General features: G+C 42.2%; 1 protein-coding gene across 1 annotated transcript in view; it reads left to right on the top strand.

The window, feature by feature from the left end:
* Positions 1–876: 876 nt before the first annotated feature.
* LOC306755366 (natural resistance-associated macrophage protein 2-like) overlaps positions 877–19747 on the top strand; it is a gene marked incomplete at both ends in the record, with an annotated part of 22449 nt that continues 3578 nt past the window's right edge. The window contains 13 exons of the mRNA XM_079239727.1: positions 877–898; positions 5372–5464; positions 6142–6296; positions 6391–6513; positions 9828–9947; positions 12955–13061; positions 13157–13227; positions 13322–13389; positions 16115–16270; positions 16356–16514; positions 16987–17073; positions 18046–18165; positions 18359–18508. Of these exons, the coding sequence (XP_079095853.1) occupies positions 877–898; positions 5372–5464; positions 6142–6296; positions 6391–6513; positions 9828–9947; positions 12955–13061; positions 13157–13227; positions 13322–13389; positions 16115–16270; positions 16356–16514; positions 16987–17073; positions 18046–18165; positions 18359–18508 (1431 nt within the window). The remainder of the gene's footprint in view (positions 899–5371; positions 5465–6141; positions 6297–6390; positions 6514–9827; positions 9948–12954; positions 13062–13156; positions 13228–13321; positions 13390–16114; positions 16271–16355; positions 16515–16986; positions 17074–18045; positions 18166–18358; positions 18509–19747) is intronic.

Below are 19747 nucleotides of genomic sequence, written 5' to 3'. Positions count from 1 at the left end.
ATTTGAGGAGGTCTTGTTCCGGAGGCTGATGGCTGCCGACAGGAATGATCTTCTTTATCTTTCAGTCTTGCATCGGACCTGAAGAAGCCTCTCACTGAACACACTTTGTTGTTTCATCACTGTGTTGTGGCGAGGGTGTGAAGAATCCTCCATCATCTTCATCAGCTAATAATAATACTATGATAATATTGTTAATAATATTAACATAATATTGTTTTCAACGAAAAACTTCTTACAGAAAATGATTTTCGCTCTGGTATTAATAACATATTTTTGTCATTTCAGTTAAGTTGAAGGAAATTGTGAACATAACCTCTTTTTTTCCAGAGACATTTTCTTCTTAATGGCATGAGTTGTTTCAGCTCAAAGACACGAGCACAGCTGGATATGTGTCCTAACTTTGTTCACATTTAAAAGTCTACTTCTTCACTTAGAGCTTGCACGACAGCAGAGCCGTTTAGTTAAGATTTTTCTTACAAACCTTGTGTTTTTAAGTTAATACAACATTTTTTGTGCAGTGTATCTGGTTCCTTAAGAAGCTGCTTTGAAGAAGAAAAGGAAAAAAACATGGATCTTGTTTCCATCCACATCCCTTTTATAAAACATTTCCTTCTGGTCCTGGATCAGCTCAGACTGTTTTCACTATTTAAACCAGATCACATGGTCCGAACAGGAAAAACTGGGTCAGTTCTGCTAATGTCTACCTTTGTTCTCAAGCCGTTCCCTCCTCCTTCACGGTGACTCAACCAAGGGTCGACATTCAACCTGCAGGACTTTCCTGTTCCAACCCTTACAGATGAGGAAGAGGACGAGGACGAGATCATTTGACCAGGACACAGCTCAGAGGTCTGCGGATTTAGATTCACGCTGCACAACATGTTCTCCTTCCTGCGCACAGGTGAGGTGTCTCACTCTGAGCTGATCTCATGCAGCACAAAACACATGGAGGGACAGGTAGCGTCCTTATTTATCCACTTGTCCATCTGTAAGTGTGTCATTCCGTCCATCTACCTATCTACCTACACATATGTCCATCTGTATATGTATTTGTTTATCTATCGATCCATCCACGTTCTTTCAAGGTCTGACTAGATCTCTATTGTGGGTTTAAATTCTTTTTTTTAGTTTTTCTCAGTCATTTTGGTGCATTTCTCACAAAAGAATTAACATTTGCGCAGCAGTTGGTGCATTTCTCAAAACAATTTGTACAAGCTGTAAAACCTGGTGAAAAACCTGCAAAAGCATGCTAAAAATAGAGAGTTTATTCATCAAAAGCAAGTATTTATGTCAGTGAGACTGTCAGAGCATCAAAATGAAAAGTCCTGTCACCACTGAGGACTAACAAGCTACTCAGTCATGTTTTCATTTAATATTATTTTGAATATGGTAGAAAAATGTCAGATCTTGGAGACATGACCTGAAAATGCCAAATACATCTCAACACACTGGATGTACAGCCATCTGAAAACTACAGTAAAGTTACGCACTACTGTTTTTAAAGAAATTGAATACATGAGACAGAATACATTTGATTCCCATTTTGCTTCATACTCACAGCAATATGCAGAAAAAAAACACACTTTTTGATCCAACCAGCTAATTTTTCTCAAGTTTAAATCTAGTTTTTGTATCAATCAATTAGTTTTATCGGAACTCACTATCCTGCATTTGTATGTATAGTTCATTTTGACTGATATGACCAAAGCAAATTATATAAAAATAGAAGCACAGAGAACTGTGTCAAAGCAAAAGCTTTTGCAATTTGATCAATGCAACAAAAAATGCTGCTCTGATGAGAAAGGACCAGCTGCCCTGGAGTTTTAACAAATATTTATGAAAATATTAATTCTGTTGTGAGAAAAGCAAAACAACTGAGGAAAAACTCTAATATCAGGGGTAACTTCCTTACTGTGGTGTAAATGTTCACAACATAAATATGTTATGTGACAATGTTCAGATCACCTGATTGATATGTTTTATGGTCTAAAGTTATCACCTCCTGGAACAAGACCATAAAAATTCTATTTATGTTACCATCACACAAGAGGCTACATCATCAAGACCCTGAAGTTACAGACCATGAAATCAATGGATAGACTACAGAAATCTTTTATAGCTGATTAATGATCTGACAAAATATTTTTGCTGATTTTTCATAACTTTTTACAAAATGTCCAGGTTTATGAATGTTGAAATTATTTCATTTTTCCCCTTAATCATTCAAGTGTCACGTGAGCTGTTGCCTTTAACAAAATCATTGATGTCAGCTAAATGATACATAAAAATGCAGAAAGCTTAAGTTGAAAAAATAAGTACAGTTATGCTAACAAATTTATAGATGTAAACCATTTTTGTTCATGTGTGAAGAGGAATCTGGAAACAAACTAAATTTAGATTATTAGAGAGGTTACTGTGGTCACAAATCTTATACACAGCTCAGAATTCCTCTTAAATACACTTATATGTGTGCACAAAACTTCCTATAAACACTAATATCAGTAGCTAACAATAAAAAACCAAACCGGACTCAAGCTAAGAGGAACGTTAGCTTAAACATGCTAACGTTAGCCTAAATATGCTAACATCAGCCTTCAGGGACATTGTGTGGAATATTTCTGTTTTCTGCTCAAACTCAGAAACTTTAGGCTGTAATGATTGTATAATTCTGCTTACTGACCTGGATGTCTGTTTTTTAGATCAGTTTTACATAATATCTAATTTCTTTAAAAACTGACAACCAAATAAATAAGTAAATAAATAAATAAATAAAAGAAAAAAATGGTGCAAATGTTGGCATCTTGTTGGAGTCATCCCTACTAGTTTCATTTAGGTTTGTCTTTAGATTGAATAAACAGATAATGTGAAAAGTTATGTTTTACATTTACAGTTCTCATATCTTTCAGTCCTACTGGGTCAACTACACCCTGTTCAAAAGATCCAATCTAGGTAAAAGTGTTTCAGATTGGATCAAATCTTGAAAAGTGGCTGTTGAAAAAAATGTATTCCATTTAAATCACATAATCTCACATTTTATCTGGATGAAATATTCAGTTTGTGGTGTTAACAACTTTTAGGTAGGACATTTGATGCCAAAATAAATGGACTAGACTGGTCAAAGGAGAAGCATAGACAGCATATAAAAAAGAAGAGAACGGTGAAAGCATTGTGAATTACAGGAGCAAATTATAATAAAAACTAACTTCAAACTGGGCTAACAATGGATATATATTATGAAGTGTTTATTTAGTTTTTAGATCAGTTGGTTTGTTCAGCATTTGAAAAGATAAATGAGATGAAACGCACAACAATAAAAAGAAATAAATGAATAATCCTACACAAATCATTTAATAACAAACAAAAATTATTTAGATTTAACTTTCATGTCTCATTGATAATCATAGTGACATAGTTCAAAATAATTTAGCTCAATTGCATCTCTTATCACAACCCCAGTCGGTTGCTCATCCTGAGATATTACAGAATGATTTTCTGGCTCTTCAACAAGCTTAAGTGCATCATTAGCATCATCGTAAATGGGGATATTCTGCCTGGTGGCAATGTTGAGAAGCATAATACAGTTATGATGCATGCTCTCTGTGGCTCCACTTGCAAGTAATCGAGGCATGGAAAGTACCTCTTCAAGACGTTTAATGGCACATCTTGTGTTTCAGTGAGCAGTGTTAAACCTTGCCTGTGCAGGAGTGTTTGCCACAGGCAAAGGGGTCATCAGCCATAATAGGAGTGAATAGGTGCTGTTTCTTATTATTACATCTGGTCAGTTGGTTTGGACCTCTCTGTACAAGGCACACTCCCTCAGGGTACAGGCATCATGGACCGACCCAGGCCACTTCACATATTGTGATGGTGAGGTCAGCACTGCCAACGAGCTTGATGTTGATGCTGTGCCTCTCCTTCCCACTCCCTTTCATGAGGTGCTTGATATATGCAGAAGTACAGTCGATAACCCCAATAACATTAGGAATATTCCCCACAAGTAAAACCTTCTGCTGGGTCTGGGCAATCAGATCCTCATTTAGATATAAAACAAACTGACTGACCAGATTGCCCAATGCAATTGAGACATCGATCTCAGTTGATTTCTGCATTCCCATATTGTCACCAACTACTTAGAAAGCCCAAGAAGCATAGACATGCAGAGGACCTGTTCTTCCACCGACAGATTGTGACTCTTTCAGGTTCCTCGTTGAAGTTTTGGCCTGACAAATATCAGCATCCCCAAAGCAAAAGCGAGAATCACCCTTTGGCAGTACACCAAAATGGTGGTAGTGATTAACAATACTTGCGATCGATCTTGCAGAAGCAAATAAAAAACACCCAAACAGGCAGCAAATCCTTTAAGAAAGGGAAATAGACCCAGATGTAGTGTTGGACATAGTTAGTGGTAGGAACTTTATGGCATTGTACAGGATTAAAGGTGTTAGGAGACGATGCGCCCATAAATGTGCGACAAAGGGAATCAGTTCCGTCTAATTCAGAGGAAACAGTAATTCTGGCCTTTATTATTGTAGAAGAATCTGGATCCTAGGTGGTAGATCCAGCAGTCGCAGGAGCTCAGACAAGGGTCCTTGCCAAATAATAATGAGGATGCCTGTGAATCACTTATCAAACGAGAAACTGAAAGAGCCTAAACACAGATACCGGTACTCTAGCAGAGGAACAAATCAAGCAGACCAAACCAAAGCAAAACTTCAGATCCACCTCCTAAAACCAAGGCTTCAAAAGGCTGATCACTCCTTCATAGATAAAGAACCTTAAAAACCTTGAGCATCCTTTATTTTGTTATTTAAAACATTTTCAAAAAAATCCATGATCTACTTATTAATTAGAGTTTTATTTGCTGTGACTCAGACGAGACGTCATGAAATTATAAACACAAGAGGATGTTTTAGATTTTTGTTTTATAATCTCAGTGACCTCATACTTATTTTTCTACTTGTTCTTCACAAAGCTGGATGCCAACGTTGTTTTAAGTACTGGTAATCTGGATTTGGTAATCTTGAAAACTGTGAATATGGATCAGGGTGATCCATGTTGTTTTGAAAAACTGCCATAAAAGTAAAACAGATTACCAGATCCTGGATAGTAAAAGTGAAATTTCCAAATCTGTGTCATTTTGATCCAGATTAAATCTTTTGAACAACTGGAGATGCGACCTGAATGATCAGATTTAGTAATCCTGAAAAGTCTATCAAAATCAGAGTAATCTAATCCGAATTAATTTGAACAACCCGGATAAAAGTATTTTCCATGATAAAAAAAAAAAAAGGTTAAAAAAAAAAATGATTTCCAAATCTGGATAGCTCTTATCTGGATTAAATCTTCTGAACAATCAGACTCTGTTCACTTCCAGGCAGGAATCCTCCTCCTGAGAGCATCCACATCTCATCTCTACCCCCCAGTGTTCCTACAGAGCTTCTTCCAGAGCTGGAACAAACAGAACAAGGTGAGAGAGTTGATTTGATTGTTTTTCTTGCCTGGAATCAGGATATATATATTAATGAATAAAAAGTACTTAAATGCAGGAGTTGAAAAAGTCTAAGATCATTTCCATGTCTTCATGGATCTTTTCTTATATATATATATTAGTTATATATTGTAAACAAATCTCCAACGCAGTTGGTACTTTAAGTTTGGAGAGAAGGGTCAGTATAATAAGCCTTGTCTTCTGCCTACACCTGGTCAAATGAGAATGATGAAACTTATGTTATTTTATGTTGTTTTTTTCAATTTTGTTTGTGATGTAAATTTGACCAAACAACAATAAATGAATAAATAATAAATTTCTTCATCAATTTTCACATAAGACACTCGAAAAATGATCATTCTGGATACAATTTCAGATTGAACTGTAATAACAGTGATATTGCCATCATCAGGCTGAACTATGTGGTTATCAATGATTTAAATTGAAATTTAAATGATCATTTAAAATCCTTAAATCTGAAGCGAGTTTTAGCTAGCATACTGACTAAAATGGTTAGCATAAGCATTGTACTGATTACTCTAATATTTCATTTTCATAGCCATTGTGCACTTCTGTTTGTTCTGAGTAAAACCTTTTCAGTAATATCTGTAGATATAAAAATTAAGCTTTTTATGAAAATCACAATGTTTCATCAGATGATGTCGTAAAGACAGAAGATAAAGCAGTAATCCAGACCACACACACTCACAGAGTACTCGCCACAACCTCCGTCTTCCCCAATCACAACAATGAACCGCCTCCAAGTACTTACTTTGAGGAGAGGGTCCCTGTTCCCCAGGAAGACAGTGAGGTAATCTGAATAGTTTAAAAGATCTTGCAGATTCTCTTTATGAGGCCAGATTTAGTGTTATTAATGTTACAATTGGTGGTTCTACCTCCTACAGAGGAGCTTCAGCCTCAGTAAGCTCTGGGCTTTTACTGGACCTGGATTTCTGATGAGTATCGCCTACTTGGACCCAGGTAACATCGAGTCTGACCTGCAGTCCGGAGCTAAAGCTGGATTCAAGGTAATTTGCTTTCACAAACCATTAGTGGCCACATTTACATGAGTTTTAATTCCTCTTTACTTTGGAATAAAAGTTAATTCTGCTTTAAAGAATTGAAAAATGACCATGTCAACACCTCATTTCACATGAAAAAGACAACTCCGGATTAAACTGAATTGCAAAGTAAGTGGCTGCTTTCTTCCTATTTTAAATCTGAACTGATTAATTCCTCTATCATGTAAACATTTATTCAGCTCAAAGTTAATTCCATTTGTTGTGCACATGCTCCTTCCCTTGTTTTGTTGCAATGACGGGCATATTCTGCACAGTCTTCTGCCTCCCGTCTCTGGCACTCTGTCTTCCTTGGTATGACTGAAAGAAAAGAATCAGGAAGTGGAGTTTGTTTATTTCCTGTAGACATAAGTATGTCTCATTTGCCCCGTCCAATCAGAACTCTTCCAAACCCTGGGATCTAAAGTGGAATTAAGTAAAACATACACACCTCAATTCTGAATTATTTCCATGTAAACTCAAAGGAAAATGTTTTCAGTTGCAAATGTTTTTTGGGAATTAATTCCAAATTAAAAAATAACATGTAACCATAGCACATGTCTGTAGATATTTTCTGGTATTTGTATTTCTGAAATCATTCAAACAAATTATTTGGTTTGAAAAACATCAAACAGAAATATCTATTTATTTTTACAGTAGATCCACTTATCCAAAGGAGGTGGGAATTCAGTTTCTTTGCTTCGTTAGCTGACAAACAGGCTGGAGGTGGAGAGAGAGGAGGTCTCAGGAGACAGACAGGCTGGAGGTGGAGAAAGAGGAGGTCTCAGGAGACAGACAGGCTGGAGGTGGAGAAAGAGGAGGTCTCAGGAGACAGACAGGCTGGAGGTGGAGAAAGAGGAGGTCTCAGGAGAGAAAAGAGGAGGTCTCAGGAGACAAACAGGCTGGAGGTGGAGAAAGAGGAGGTCTCAGGAGAGAAAAGAGGAGGTCTCAGGAGACAGACAGGCTGGAGGTGGAGAAAGAGGAGGTCTCAGGAGACAGACAGGCTGGAGGTGGAGAAAGAGGAGGTCTCAGGAGACAGAGAGGGTGGAGATGGAGAAAGAGGAGGTCTCAGGAGAGAAAAGAGGAGGTCTCAGGAGACAGACAGGCTGGAGGTGGAGAAAGAGGAGGTCTCAGGAGAGAAAAGAGGAGGTCTCAGGAGACAGACAGGCTGGAGGTGGAGAAAGAGGAGGTCTCAGGAGACAGACAGGCTGGAGGTGGAGAAAGAGGAGGTCTCAGGAGAGAAAAGAGGAGGTCTCAGGAGACAAACAGGCTGGAGGTGGAGAAAGAGGAGGTCTCAGGAGACAGACAGGGTGGAGGTGGAGAAAGAGGAGGTCTCAGGAGACAAACAGGCTGGAGGTGGAGAAAGAGGAGGTCTCAGGAGACAGACAGGGTGGAGTTGGAGAGAGAGGAAGTCTCAGGAGACAAACAGGCTGGAGGTGGAGAAAGAGGAGGTCTCAGGAGAGAAAAGAGGAGGTCTCAGGAGACAGACAGGCTGGAGGTGGAGAAAGAGGAGGTCTCAGGAGACAAACAGGCTGGAGGTGGAGAAAGAGGAGGTCTCAGGAGACAGACAGGCTACAGGTGAGAAAGAGGACGTCTCAGGAGAAAAAAGAGGAGGTCTCAGGAGACAAACAGGCCACAGGTGAAGAAAGAGGAGGTCTCAGGAGACAAACCAGCTGGAGGTGGAGAGAGAGGAGGTCTCAGGAGACAGACAGGCTGGAGGTGGAGAAAAAAGGGGTCTCAGGAGAGAAAAGAGGAGGTCTCAGGAGACAGACAGGCTGGAGGTGGAGAAAGAGGAGGTCTCAGGAGACAGAGAGGGTGGAGATGGAGAAAGAGGAGGTCTCAGGAGAGAAAAGAGGAGGTCTCAGGAGACAGACAGGCTGGAGGTGGAGAAAGAGGAGGTCTCAGGAGAGAAAAGAGGAGGTCTCAGGAGACAGACAGGCTGGAGGTGGAGAAAGAGGAGGTCTCAGGAGACAGACAGGCTGGAGGTGGAGAAAGAGGAGGTCTCAGGAGAGAAAAGAGGAGGTCTCAGGAGACAAACAGGCTGGAGGTGGAGAAAGAGGAGGTCTCAGGAGACAGACAGGGTGGAGGTGGAGAAAGAGGAGGTCTCAGGAGACAAACAGGCTGGAGGTGGAGAAAGAGGAGGTCTCAGGAGACAGACAGGGTGGAGTTGGAGAGAGAGGAAGTCTCAGGAGACAAACAGGCTGGAGGTGGAGAAAGAGGAGGTCTCAGGAGAGAAAAGAGGAGGTCTCAGGAGACAGACAGGCTGGAGGTGGAGAAAGAGGAGGTCTCAGGAGACAAACAGGCTGGAGGTGGAGAAAGAGGAGGTCTCAGGAGACAGACAGGCTACAGGTGAGAAAGAGGACGTCTCAGGAGAAAAAAGAGGAGGTCTCAGGAGACAAACAGGCCACAGGTGAAGAAAGAGGAGGTCTCAGGAGACAAACCAGCTGGAGGTGGAGAGAGAGGAGGTCTCAGGAGACAGACAGGCTGGAGGTGGAGAAAGAGGAGGTCTCAGGAGAAAAAAGAGGAGGTCTCAGGAGACAAACAGGCTGGAGGTGGAGAAAGAGGAGGTCTCAGGAGAAAAAAGAGGAGGTCTCAGGAGACAAACAGGCTGGAGGTGGAGAAAGAGGAGGTCTCAGGAGAAAAAAGAGGAGGTCTCAGGAGACAAACAGGCTGGAGGTGGAGAAAGAGGAGGTCTCAGGAGAAAAAAGAGGAGGTCTCAGGAGACAAACAGGCTGGAGGTGGAGAGAGAGGAGGTCTCAGGAGAAAAAAGAGGAGGTCTCAGGAGACAAACAGGCTGGAGGTGGAGAAAGAGGAGGTCTCAGGAGAAAAAAGAGGAGGTCTCAGGAGACAAACAGGCTGGAGGTGGAGAGAGAGGAGGTCTCAGGAGAAAAAAGAGGAGGTCTCAGGAGACAAACAGGCTGGAGGTGGAGAGAGAGGAGGTCTCAGGAGACAGACAGGCTGGAGGTGGAGACAGGAGATCTATTTTCTGATGTGGAGGGAAATGATTGTTTGCTAAGGTACATGACTGAGCTTCAGGATTGCAGAGAAGCAGTGTGACAGGAAAGCTGTGGACTCATGGAGACTGGTTAAAGTTAATGTGTTTGCAGGTCTGAAGCTGTTCTCAGATTATGTGTTTTCTGTTTAAAACATACCTGAGTTTCTCCTGTTTTGTTTTTTCCACACATTTATAGAGTTGACTTTGCAGATTCTACTAACAGCTGTGTCTGAATTTCTTTGAGTTTATGAGGTCACTGATTAACATGTGAGTGCTCTCATTCTTTCAGCTTCTCTGGGTGTTGCTGTTGGCCACCATCTTGGGTCTGTTACTGCAGCGGCTGGCAGCTCGCCTGGGCGTGGTCACACAGATGCACCTGGCTGAAGTCTGTAACCGCCAGTACCACACGGTGAGACATTGCTGTCTGCTGTTTATTACTTCCATTTTGCACAATATATCTACAAATCAGTCTGCAGCACTTTTACAAATGAAAGAGAAGGAGATAGAAAATGTTTTACAGATAATTAAAGAGAAAATATAACTGTGTATCCTTATAGTTTAATTCAATTCAACTTTAATGAAACTTATAATGAAAGCCAATTCATAATAGCCTATAAAAAGAAACCAAAACATTGAGTTGGAAACTTTAACTCAATCTCCCATCCTGAGCAAGGACACTGACGACTGGGAAGGAAAAAAACTCCCTTTTAACAGGAAGGAAACTGCTACTCCCGGCCAGGGAGACCTGCTGAGACAGGAGACATACATGTTAATGATGCAACACAGTTAGCGGGGGGGGGGGGGGGGTAAGAGAGAGAGATAAAGAGAGAGAGAAAGAAGCTCAGTGTATCAGGAAATGTCCCTCAGCAGTCTAAACCTATAGCAGCATAACTAAGGGATGCTTATAGCATTCCTTGGTAACAATTCTTTCCTAGAAATTCCTCATTCATGCCCATTCCCATACAGTTAGCTGCTTTAGTTTTCTGATGAGCACAGCAGTAACAGCAGTTGTGGCAACAGAAACAGCTGATCCAAAACACAAAATGTTTTGCATGTCCATCCTCCTCAAAGTGGACTCTCGCAGATCAAGATTTTATAAGAATCGCAGCAACTCCGTTAGATCAAAATGTAATGAAGCTTCCCACTGAGTACAAACTGGGATTCTGGCACCAATCTCTTGACAATTGGTTCACATCTGTTCAGAATGACTGAGACTATTTTCACTCTGTTAGTTATTCCTTTTGTTGATTTGTTTGACATGATATGAGTCCAAAATAAATTACTTTCAGCATATTCACTAGTAAATATCTTTGTATTTCACGTACATAGGCAAATTAATATTTTACAGCAGTAACACATTGAAAAACAGCTGTTAGGAAAGCAAAGACAGACAGAAAAGCTTAGCCTATTCTGCAAGATATCTCACAAAGGAGCTTAAATGAGACAGGTGAGGGTGTCACAGTTGGGTATAAAAGCAGCATCCAGCAAAGGTTAGTCCAGGGGTGGCTAACTCCAGTCCTTGAGAGCCACACTCCTGCAAGTGTTGGGAGTTTCCCTGCTGCAACACACCTGACACTCATCAGACTGTAACTGGATTACATAAGGACCAAGACCAATGTGAGTTCTCTTGATACTAGCTCATCTTAGCTGGACAGAAAGACAGAAGACATGTGGACAGATGAGTCCATGTTTCAGCAGCTTTTGGGAGAACTTGCCATGTACTTCCACATTCCAGCGATGAGAAGGATCATCTGGACTTTTATCAGAGTAAAGTGGGATGTATGGAGGCCATCGGTGACCATGGAGGACTTCATTAGAGTGCAGGTATTGATAAGGCTGATGTTGGAGTTCTGGATTTGTATTTTCCCAGTATGTCAGTCGTTATTCCAGCAGGACAAGATAAGATCTATTCTGAAGGAAATCTAACATAAAATGTTGATGCATCACTAAGTAGAGAACTAGGCAAAAAACAATCCCAACCACCTGTTGTTGAACAGCTGAAATACTTGAATTTAACTAATATTCTTGTTTTTATCTAACTTGCATCACATCTTGCATTCTTGTATTTATCCTTTCTGGGACTGATTAAATGATTTCCATTTCATTTCAACCAGAGTGGGCAGAAATGCATATTCCTTCTGCAAAACTGGACCCATTTGTATCCTTAATTCTTAAACAATTTAACATTTTCTTTAAAGAAGCAGCTAATTGAACACAGCAATAAATAAACATTTTAGTTTGGAGGAGAGGAAGGGTGAGAAATATTTCCAAGTCATTCTGTTAGACTTCCATCCCACTATTCAGTCAACCCAAGAAGACTGAAAACTATGATTTAAATATGAAGTTGGCATGATAATCAGCACCTCCAAATCTGAGACCATGGTCTTGGGTGGAGTGTCCTCTCTGGGTTGAGAGTGGGGTCCTCCCCCAAATGGAGGATCTCAAGCATCTGGGGACCTTGTTCATGAGTGAGTGGGAGATCACCAGGTGGATTAGTGCAGCGTTGGCAGTGATGTGAACGTTGCATCCATCTGGATGACCTGAGCTGGAAGAAGAAGCTCTGGATTTATCAGCTGATCTACATTCCCACAATCACCTGTGACCAAAAGAAATGATTAAAAGAATGAGATCATGGATACAAGTGACTGAAATGAGTTTCCTCTTCTGATTGGCTGGGCTCTACCTCAGAGATAAGACGTGAAGCTCTGTCAGATCAGAGTACAACTGATGTTCTTCCACATCCAGAAGAGCCTCCCTGGTGAAGTGTTCCAGGCGCATCCTACAAGGAGTAGACCCTGGAGAAGACCCAGGACATGCAGGAGGGAGTGTCTCATCTGGCCTGGGAACACCTCAGGATTTGCCCAGGGGAGCTGGAAGAAATGAGCAGGGAGATGGTAGTCTGGGTCTCTCTGCTTAGACTGCTGACCCCGTGACCCCATCCCAGGTAAACAGTTTGAGGATGGATGGAATCAAAAGGCGTTTAAAACAGTTTTAGCGTAAGGGATCAGATTTCTGTTGAACTGTCCAGGTTGTAGCCAATAATGAAGGTGGGAAAAGTTTGGAAATTATTTATTGTGGGGTTTTTTTTGATCAACAGAAAAACCTGGAATTTTAACCGGGGTGTGTAAACGACGAAGAAATAAAGCACAAGGCTGGAGAGTCGGGCATTTTTTCCACATATGTGAATCTGGAGCAGACTATATCTGCACACAGGCAGGGACTTTCTGAATGGGAAGGCAGAAATATGAAATATCTTAGCATGAAAAATGGCACATTCTGGAACGAGAAAAGCATCCTCTTCATGGAAGCAACATATCCTGTGATGCAGTTTCAATGACAAGATGATAAAAAGTTAAATTGTCTGCAAACAGGAAGTAAACATATTTAACAAAAGGAGTTTGTGTGTGTCTGTTAAGGTGCCTCGCATCATTCTGTGGTTAATGGTGGAGCTGGCCATCATTGGCGCCGACATGCAGGAGGTCATTGGCTGTGCGATTGCTTCCAACCTCCTCTCCTCTGGCAGGTGCTGTAAATACTGAACAGAGCTGCAGTTCAGGAAGTGTTTTGAGAATCCTGTCTTCAGTGGTGACCATTTCTACTGTATATGTTGTACCACAGGATCCCTCTCTGGGCTGGTGTCCTCATTACCATCACCGATACATTTGTCTTCCTGCTTTTTGACAAGTACGGTAGGTTGGCCATCCACATTTTTTCATAATAATTTTTAAACAGTAAAATGTGCTATGCCTGATTAAAGTCAATGGCGCCTGTGTTTCTCTTCAGGTCTGAGGAGGCTGGAAGCCTTTTTTGGTTTGCTTATTGCCATCATGGCCATTACTTTTGGATATGAGGTAATATGTTTGCACATCTGCCAACATACTTCAGTAAAACACATTCCTTTACAACCCCCAGGATGTCGGGTAAAGTATAAATAAATGCAGAATCCAATGATTTACATATTCTATTAATCCATATTTCATTCTTAACAGAACATAAACAATATGTTGAAACTGAGACATTTTACAATTTCATAGAAAATATGAGCTCATTGTAAAACTGTTGGCAGCAAGTCATCTGTAAATAGTTGGAACAGGAGGAACGAAAGGTTGGAATTAACAAAAAAAAAAAAAACAGGAGGAACATTTGACAAATATTTAGGCCACCAGACAACAGTTCAGTAACATGACTGGGTGTAAAAAGAACATTTGAGAGCAGTAAACATGAACAGATTTCCCATATCTGGGAAAAACAATTTCAGAAAATTCTTTGAACATCCCAACATTGACAGTCTATAATATCATCAAACGATTCAGAGAATCAAGAGGAATCTCTGTGTGAAGGGGACGAGACTGGATGCTGGTGAGTAACATCCAGGTTGCTGTCGGTGGACAGGAGAAAAGTTGCATCTCTGATGGGATGGGGTTGCATTAGTGCCGATGGCGTGGGCAGCTTCCACATCTGGGAAGCTCCATCAATGCTGAAACATCTGCTCCCATCCAGACAACGTCTCTTTCAGGGAAGACCTTGCAGATTTGATTTAATTTTAATTAGTTTTGCATTGATTCATTCTTGATACGATCCAAAAATAAGGGAAGAAAAATAGCTAAATATGGTGACATGGTGTTATTTGTTTTCTCTATAATTTGTAAAATAGTGTAATACACTCAGAAAACTATATTTTTAAAAAAATGTAACTGAATAAACAATAGATTTAATGGCTCTCTTTTAGCAAGACAGTGCTGAACCACATCCTGCATCCATCACAGCAGCATGGTGGAACAGGAGAACTGGTCTGCTGTAGTCCAGATGTTTTAACCAGTACAAAACATCTGGAGCATCGTGGAAGCAGAAAACCAGTAGAGCAGCTGGAATCCTGCATCAGACCAGAATGGGACAACATTCCTCTCCTAAAACATCTCACAACCTTTTCTCCTCACTTCCCAGATGTTTACAGACAGATGTTAGAAGAAGAGGAGATGCTAATGATGCTAAACATCATCCTGGAACTACTTTTTACAGACATGTTGCTGCCATCAGTTTCAGCTCACATTTTCCACTTAATTTCAACATCTGATGTGTTATTCATGTTTTACTGGGAATAAAATGTGGTTTAATTAGATTTATAAATCATTGTATTCTATCATTTACATTTTAGAAAAAGCCCCACCTTTTTTTTTTTTTTAATTTGGGGTGTAAAATCATCGACCTCTACGATGACGACCAACCTGGGCATGAATGTTCCCTTGCCCGGACGCGGGTTACCGGGACCCCCCTCTGGAGCCAGGCCTGGAGGTGGGGTACGAGAGCAAGCGTCTGGTGGCCGGGCCTTTGCCCATGGGGCCCGGTTGGGCTCAGCCCGAAAGGGTTACATGGGCCCCACCTCCCGTGGGCTCACCATCTGCGGGAGGAGCCGTAGGGGTCGGGTGCAGTGTGAGCTGGGCGGCAGCAAGGGGCGGGGACCCTGGCGGTCCGATCCCCGGCTGCAGAAGCTGGCTCTAGGGACGTAGAACGTCACCTCTCTGGTGGGGAAGGAGCCTGAGCTTGTGCGCAAGGTTGAGCGGTTCCGGCTAGATATAGTTGGACTCACCTTGATGCATGGCTTGGGCTCTGGAACCAGTACCCTCGAAAGGGGCTGGACTTTCTTCCACTCTGGAGTTGCTCATAGTGAGAGGCGCCGAGCAGGTGTGGGATGAGAATCAGCACCTCCAAATCTGAGACCATGGTCCTCAGCCGGAATAGGGTGGATTGCCCTCTCCGGGTCGGGAGTCAGGTCCTGCCTCAAGTGGAGGAGTTTAAATATCTCGGGGTCTTGTTCACGAGTGAAGGAAGGATGGAGCGCGAGATCGACAGACGGATCGGTGTGGCATCTGCAGTAATGCGGGCTCTGTGCCGGTCTGTCGTGGTGAAGAAGGAGCTGAGCCAGAAGGCGAAGCTCTCGATTTACCAGTCGATCTACGTTCCTACCCTCACCTATGGTCATGAGCTGTGGGTCGTGACTGAAAGAACGAGATCTCGTATACAGGCGGCTGAAATGGGTTTCCTCCGCAGGGTGGCCGGGCTCTCCCTTAGAGATAGGGTGAGGAGCTCGGTCATCCGGGAGGGGCTCAGAGTAGAGCCGCTGCTCCTCCACATCGAGAGGAACCAGTTGAGGTGGCTCGGGCATCTGGTCAGGATGCCTCCTGGACCTCCCTGGTGAGGTGTTCCAGGCACGTCCCTCTGGGAGGAGACCCCGGGGAAGACCCAGGACACGCTGGAGGGATTATATCTCTCGGCTGGCCTGGGAACGCCTTGGGATCCCCCCGCAGAGTTGGCAAATTTGGCTGGGGAGAGGGAAGTCTGGGCTTCCCTGCTTAGGCTGCTGCCCCCGCGACCCGACCCCGGATAAGCGGCAGAAGACGGATGGATGGATGGATGGGGTGTAACATCTCCTGGTGTTTGTTTGAAGGACGCTAAAGTTTTCAACCCAAAATTTAGATAATTTTTCTATAACTTACTCTAAATAAACCTCCCCAACGTGTTTAAGCTGCTATCTTTGTGAGAGTCACCATTACAATCTTTTCCTGCTTGTGGATAAAGTATGTGACAGTGGGTCCGGACCAAGGCCAGCTGCTGAAGGGGATGTTTGTGCCTCACTGTGAGGGCTGCGGACCCGTTCAGCTGGGTCAGGCTGTTGGCATTGTGGGCGCCGTCATCATGCCTCACAACATTTACCTCCACTCAGCACTCGTAAAGGTCAGACAGCAGCAAACGCTCCTTTTTAATCTGCTCTTTCTAATCTTTATCAGCTGATCAGTCAAGTGTCTTGAAACTCTTTCAGTCCCGACAAGTGGATCGGTCTAACAAGAAAGAGATCGAAGAAGCCAACAAATATTTCTTCATCGAGTCAGCTATCGCACTGTTTGTGTCGTTCCTCATCAACATGTTTGTGGTTGCTGTGTTTGCTGAAGCTTTCTACCAACGTACAAATGTAGAAGTGGTAAGTTTCTCCGCTGCTAATGCTGTGAATCAGCCTGTGTGTCCACCGCACTTATTTACTCTGGTGATCTTCAAAGCTAAAAATTTCCTCTTGACTTCCGTTAACATTATGTATTTTAATCTCACAGTCATTCCAGTTTAAAACCATTCAGTCTTTGATGTCAGTGTTTCGTTTGGAAGAGAAGTCCTGGCATTTTTGCTGGATTCCACCAGATTGCACTGATTTCCTGTTGTATACACAAGCAGCTATTTTTTGTTATTTTGTGGAGCTGTGGGTCCACCATGGGCCCATAAAAAATGTTTATGGTGTGAATATGTGTGAAATGTTTTCCTAATCAACCTCTAATTGGTATTTTAATAGTCAGAACATGGCTGAAATGATCACCAAATGGGCAAAAACAGTTTTTGGATAACAGTACCAGATGGCAGAAGGGTTCACTGTAGTGTTGTCTTGATTTTGTTTGGTTTTTCAGTACAATGTCTGCAATCAAACTGGGAGTCTTCATTCACCCCTGCTTCCTCTGAATAATGATACTCTGGAGGTGGACCTCTACAAAGGGGTATGATTTCGTTTATTCTCACTGTAAAGAAATAAAACTGTGAGAAAGACGTGGAATGTGTTACCTGCCAAGCCAAGCCAAGCCAAGCCAACTTTATTTATAAAGCACTTTCTGACAGCCACTGCTAACAAAGTGATAAACATAACATATTTAACATACAAAAACATAAAACAAAAAAAACAGAAAAGTTTAAAACCATAAAATCTAAAAACAATGAAACAAATAAACAATAAAGGCAGTAAAAGCAAACTCATTCTAGGTAAAATGCCAGTGAAAATAGGTGGGTCTTTAGAAGAGATCCACATGCACATGCACACCGCCCATATCCTATGATGTGTGGGATCTCTGCAGGATTTTTAAAGCTATTTGACTGATCATTTTGTCCAAAGCAACTTACATGTGAATAGTGATCATTTAACCTAACACTGATGTCTTTGGATGGATACCCAGGGAGAACCCACACATACAAGGAGAACATTGAAACTCCACATAGAAAAGACACTGCCCAGCTGAGGATCGAACCAGCGACTTCCTTGCTATGAGCGATAACCACTGTACCACCGTGCTGCACCATGACATAGCAGCAGGACATAGCAGAACTTTGCTAAGACAGGGCTCGCTTTGACATTTAGACTTTTACTGTCATAAAAAAAATTACAATGGAGTCTGCACTATTTGAGTGTTTCTAGTTTTATTATTTTATTCTAATGTAATTAAAGGCTCTTTAGTTCCCTTCTCTTTTTTTACATCCTTATTCAATCCAGTTTATGAAATACCGACTGATAATAAACTAAACTTCATCAACTTAAGTAAACAACAATAAACCCTCTTTGTGCTTCAATCCTCCATCCTGAACAAGCGAGACATGTTGCCGCTTGAATCAGTCAAGATTCGATACAATCTCTTGCTTTTCCTATAAATTTTCTGTCAATTGGCTTGTATGAACGCGGTGGTTGAATGTGTGTGTCACAGGGAGTGGTGCTGGGCTGTTACTTTGGCCCAGCAGCGCTCTATATCTGGGCAGTGGGGATCCTCGCAGCCGGGCAGAGCTCCACCATGACTGGAACGTACTCCGGCCAGTTTGTTATGGAGGTCAGTAGAGGAGTGACGGGGGAAAAAAACCAATGAAGACCACAAATCGGACATAAAAATGATCTCAAACATGTTTTCTGTTCTCAAAGACTGTTATAAATCCCTGTATGCAGCCGTCCATGATTACCTCTTGTGAATCATATGGAAGCAGACCTGCTTTACTTGTAAACCTCCCAGACTGTTGTGTTCGCAGGGTTTCTTGAACCTCCACTGGTCCCGCTTTGCGCGGGTGTTGCTGACTCGTTCCCTTGCCATTACTCCTACCCTGCTGGTGGCCATTTTTCAGGATGTGCAGCACCTCACGGGCATGAACAACTTCCTCAACGTGCTGCAGAGTATGCAGGTTAGGCACAGATTACAACTGCTTCAGCCGCATCCAACTCATCAACATCTCTCCATCTTTTGTTGTGTATTATTATTTCTATCTGCGTTTGAGTTTAGAAAGTCTTTTTTTTTTTTTACTTTAATCAAATCAAGATTAAATTATAAAGCACTTTTCATGCAGATGTAGCTCAAAGTACTTTAATAAAAACTCATTTTGAACATGATTAAAAGCTTTTCACACTCAAGTATGAAGCATCAGAGATTAATAACACACACCTGATCACTGTCTCGCATGTAAACAGCACACATATACACCCCAACTTGTACTATAAGACATACCTAATGATTCTCAGAAATGAGCGACTGTGTTGCATAAACATGTGTTACAGCCCGGCTCAAAAAGCTGCAACAAAGAAGGGAGGCAGGCACAAAAGTGGGTGTTTTACACAGAAAAGGTTTATTAAAGGAACATAATCAAAATAGGAACTTAACCAAAACACAATCAAAGTAACCTAAACCAAAGTAAACCAGTGCCACACCTGCACAAACCCAGGGTGATCTCCCAGCCCAAGCCTGGGAGACACACCGAGCTCTGGCTGGATGGAACTTTTAACAAGTGGCAGAGCACACCGGGCCAGGGTGACAAACAATTAAACAAAGTAAAAATAATGGTGGGGCCGTCACACATGGCAGCAAAGATGTCTTACTTTAACTATGGATGTTGGTCCTGTCCATGAACCAGCAGATTCATACATTCATTCAGTTTTCTTAACCAGTATATTAAGGGTCATGCGTAGCCTATTCCAGCAATCTTTGATCGGGAGGCAGGGTCACCCTGGACAGGTTACCGGTCCATCGCAGGCAGTCAGACACCCACACACATTAATTCCTGGGGACAATCCAGAGTAGATAACTGACCTAACATGCTTGTTTTTGGACGATGGGAGGAAGCTGGAGTACCTGAAGAGAACCCACACATACACTGGGAGAACATGAAAACTCCACACAGAAGGCCAAACTCCCCCCCCCCCCCCCCCCCCCCCCCAGGCGAACTCAAACCAGTGGCCTTCTTGCTGTGAGGTCACAGGGCTAACCACTATCCCACCGTGCCGCCATCAGCCTTGCCAGCCTCCTGTTTAAATTAAATCGGATCATGTAGCTCTAGCTAGCGCTAAGAAACTTGAGTACCGAAGTATTGTTTGAGTATCTTTGTAGTTTATTTGCAGCTCCTAATGGAGGTTTTTGAGAAGTTGACGAG

Source organism: Telmatherina bonti (assembly GCF_933228915.1).
Source record: "Telmatherina bonti genome assembly, chromosome: 4".
Classification (NCBI taxonomy): domain Eukaryota; kingdom Metazoa; phylum Chordata; class Actinopteri; order Atheriniformes; family Telmatherinidae; genus Telmatherina; species Telmatherina bonti.
Note: the sequence above shows the minus strand (reverse complement) of the source record. Positions and strands in the feature narration are given on the sequence as shown.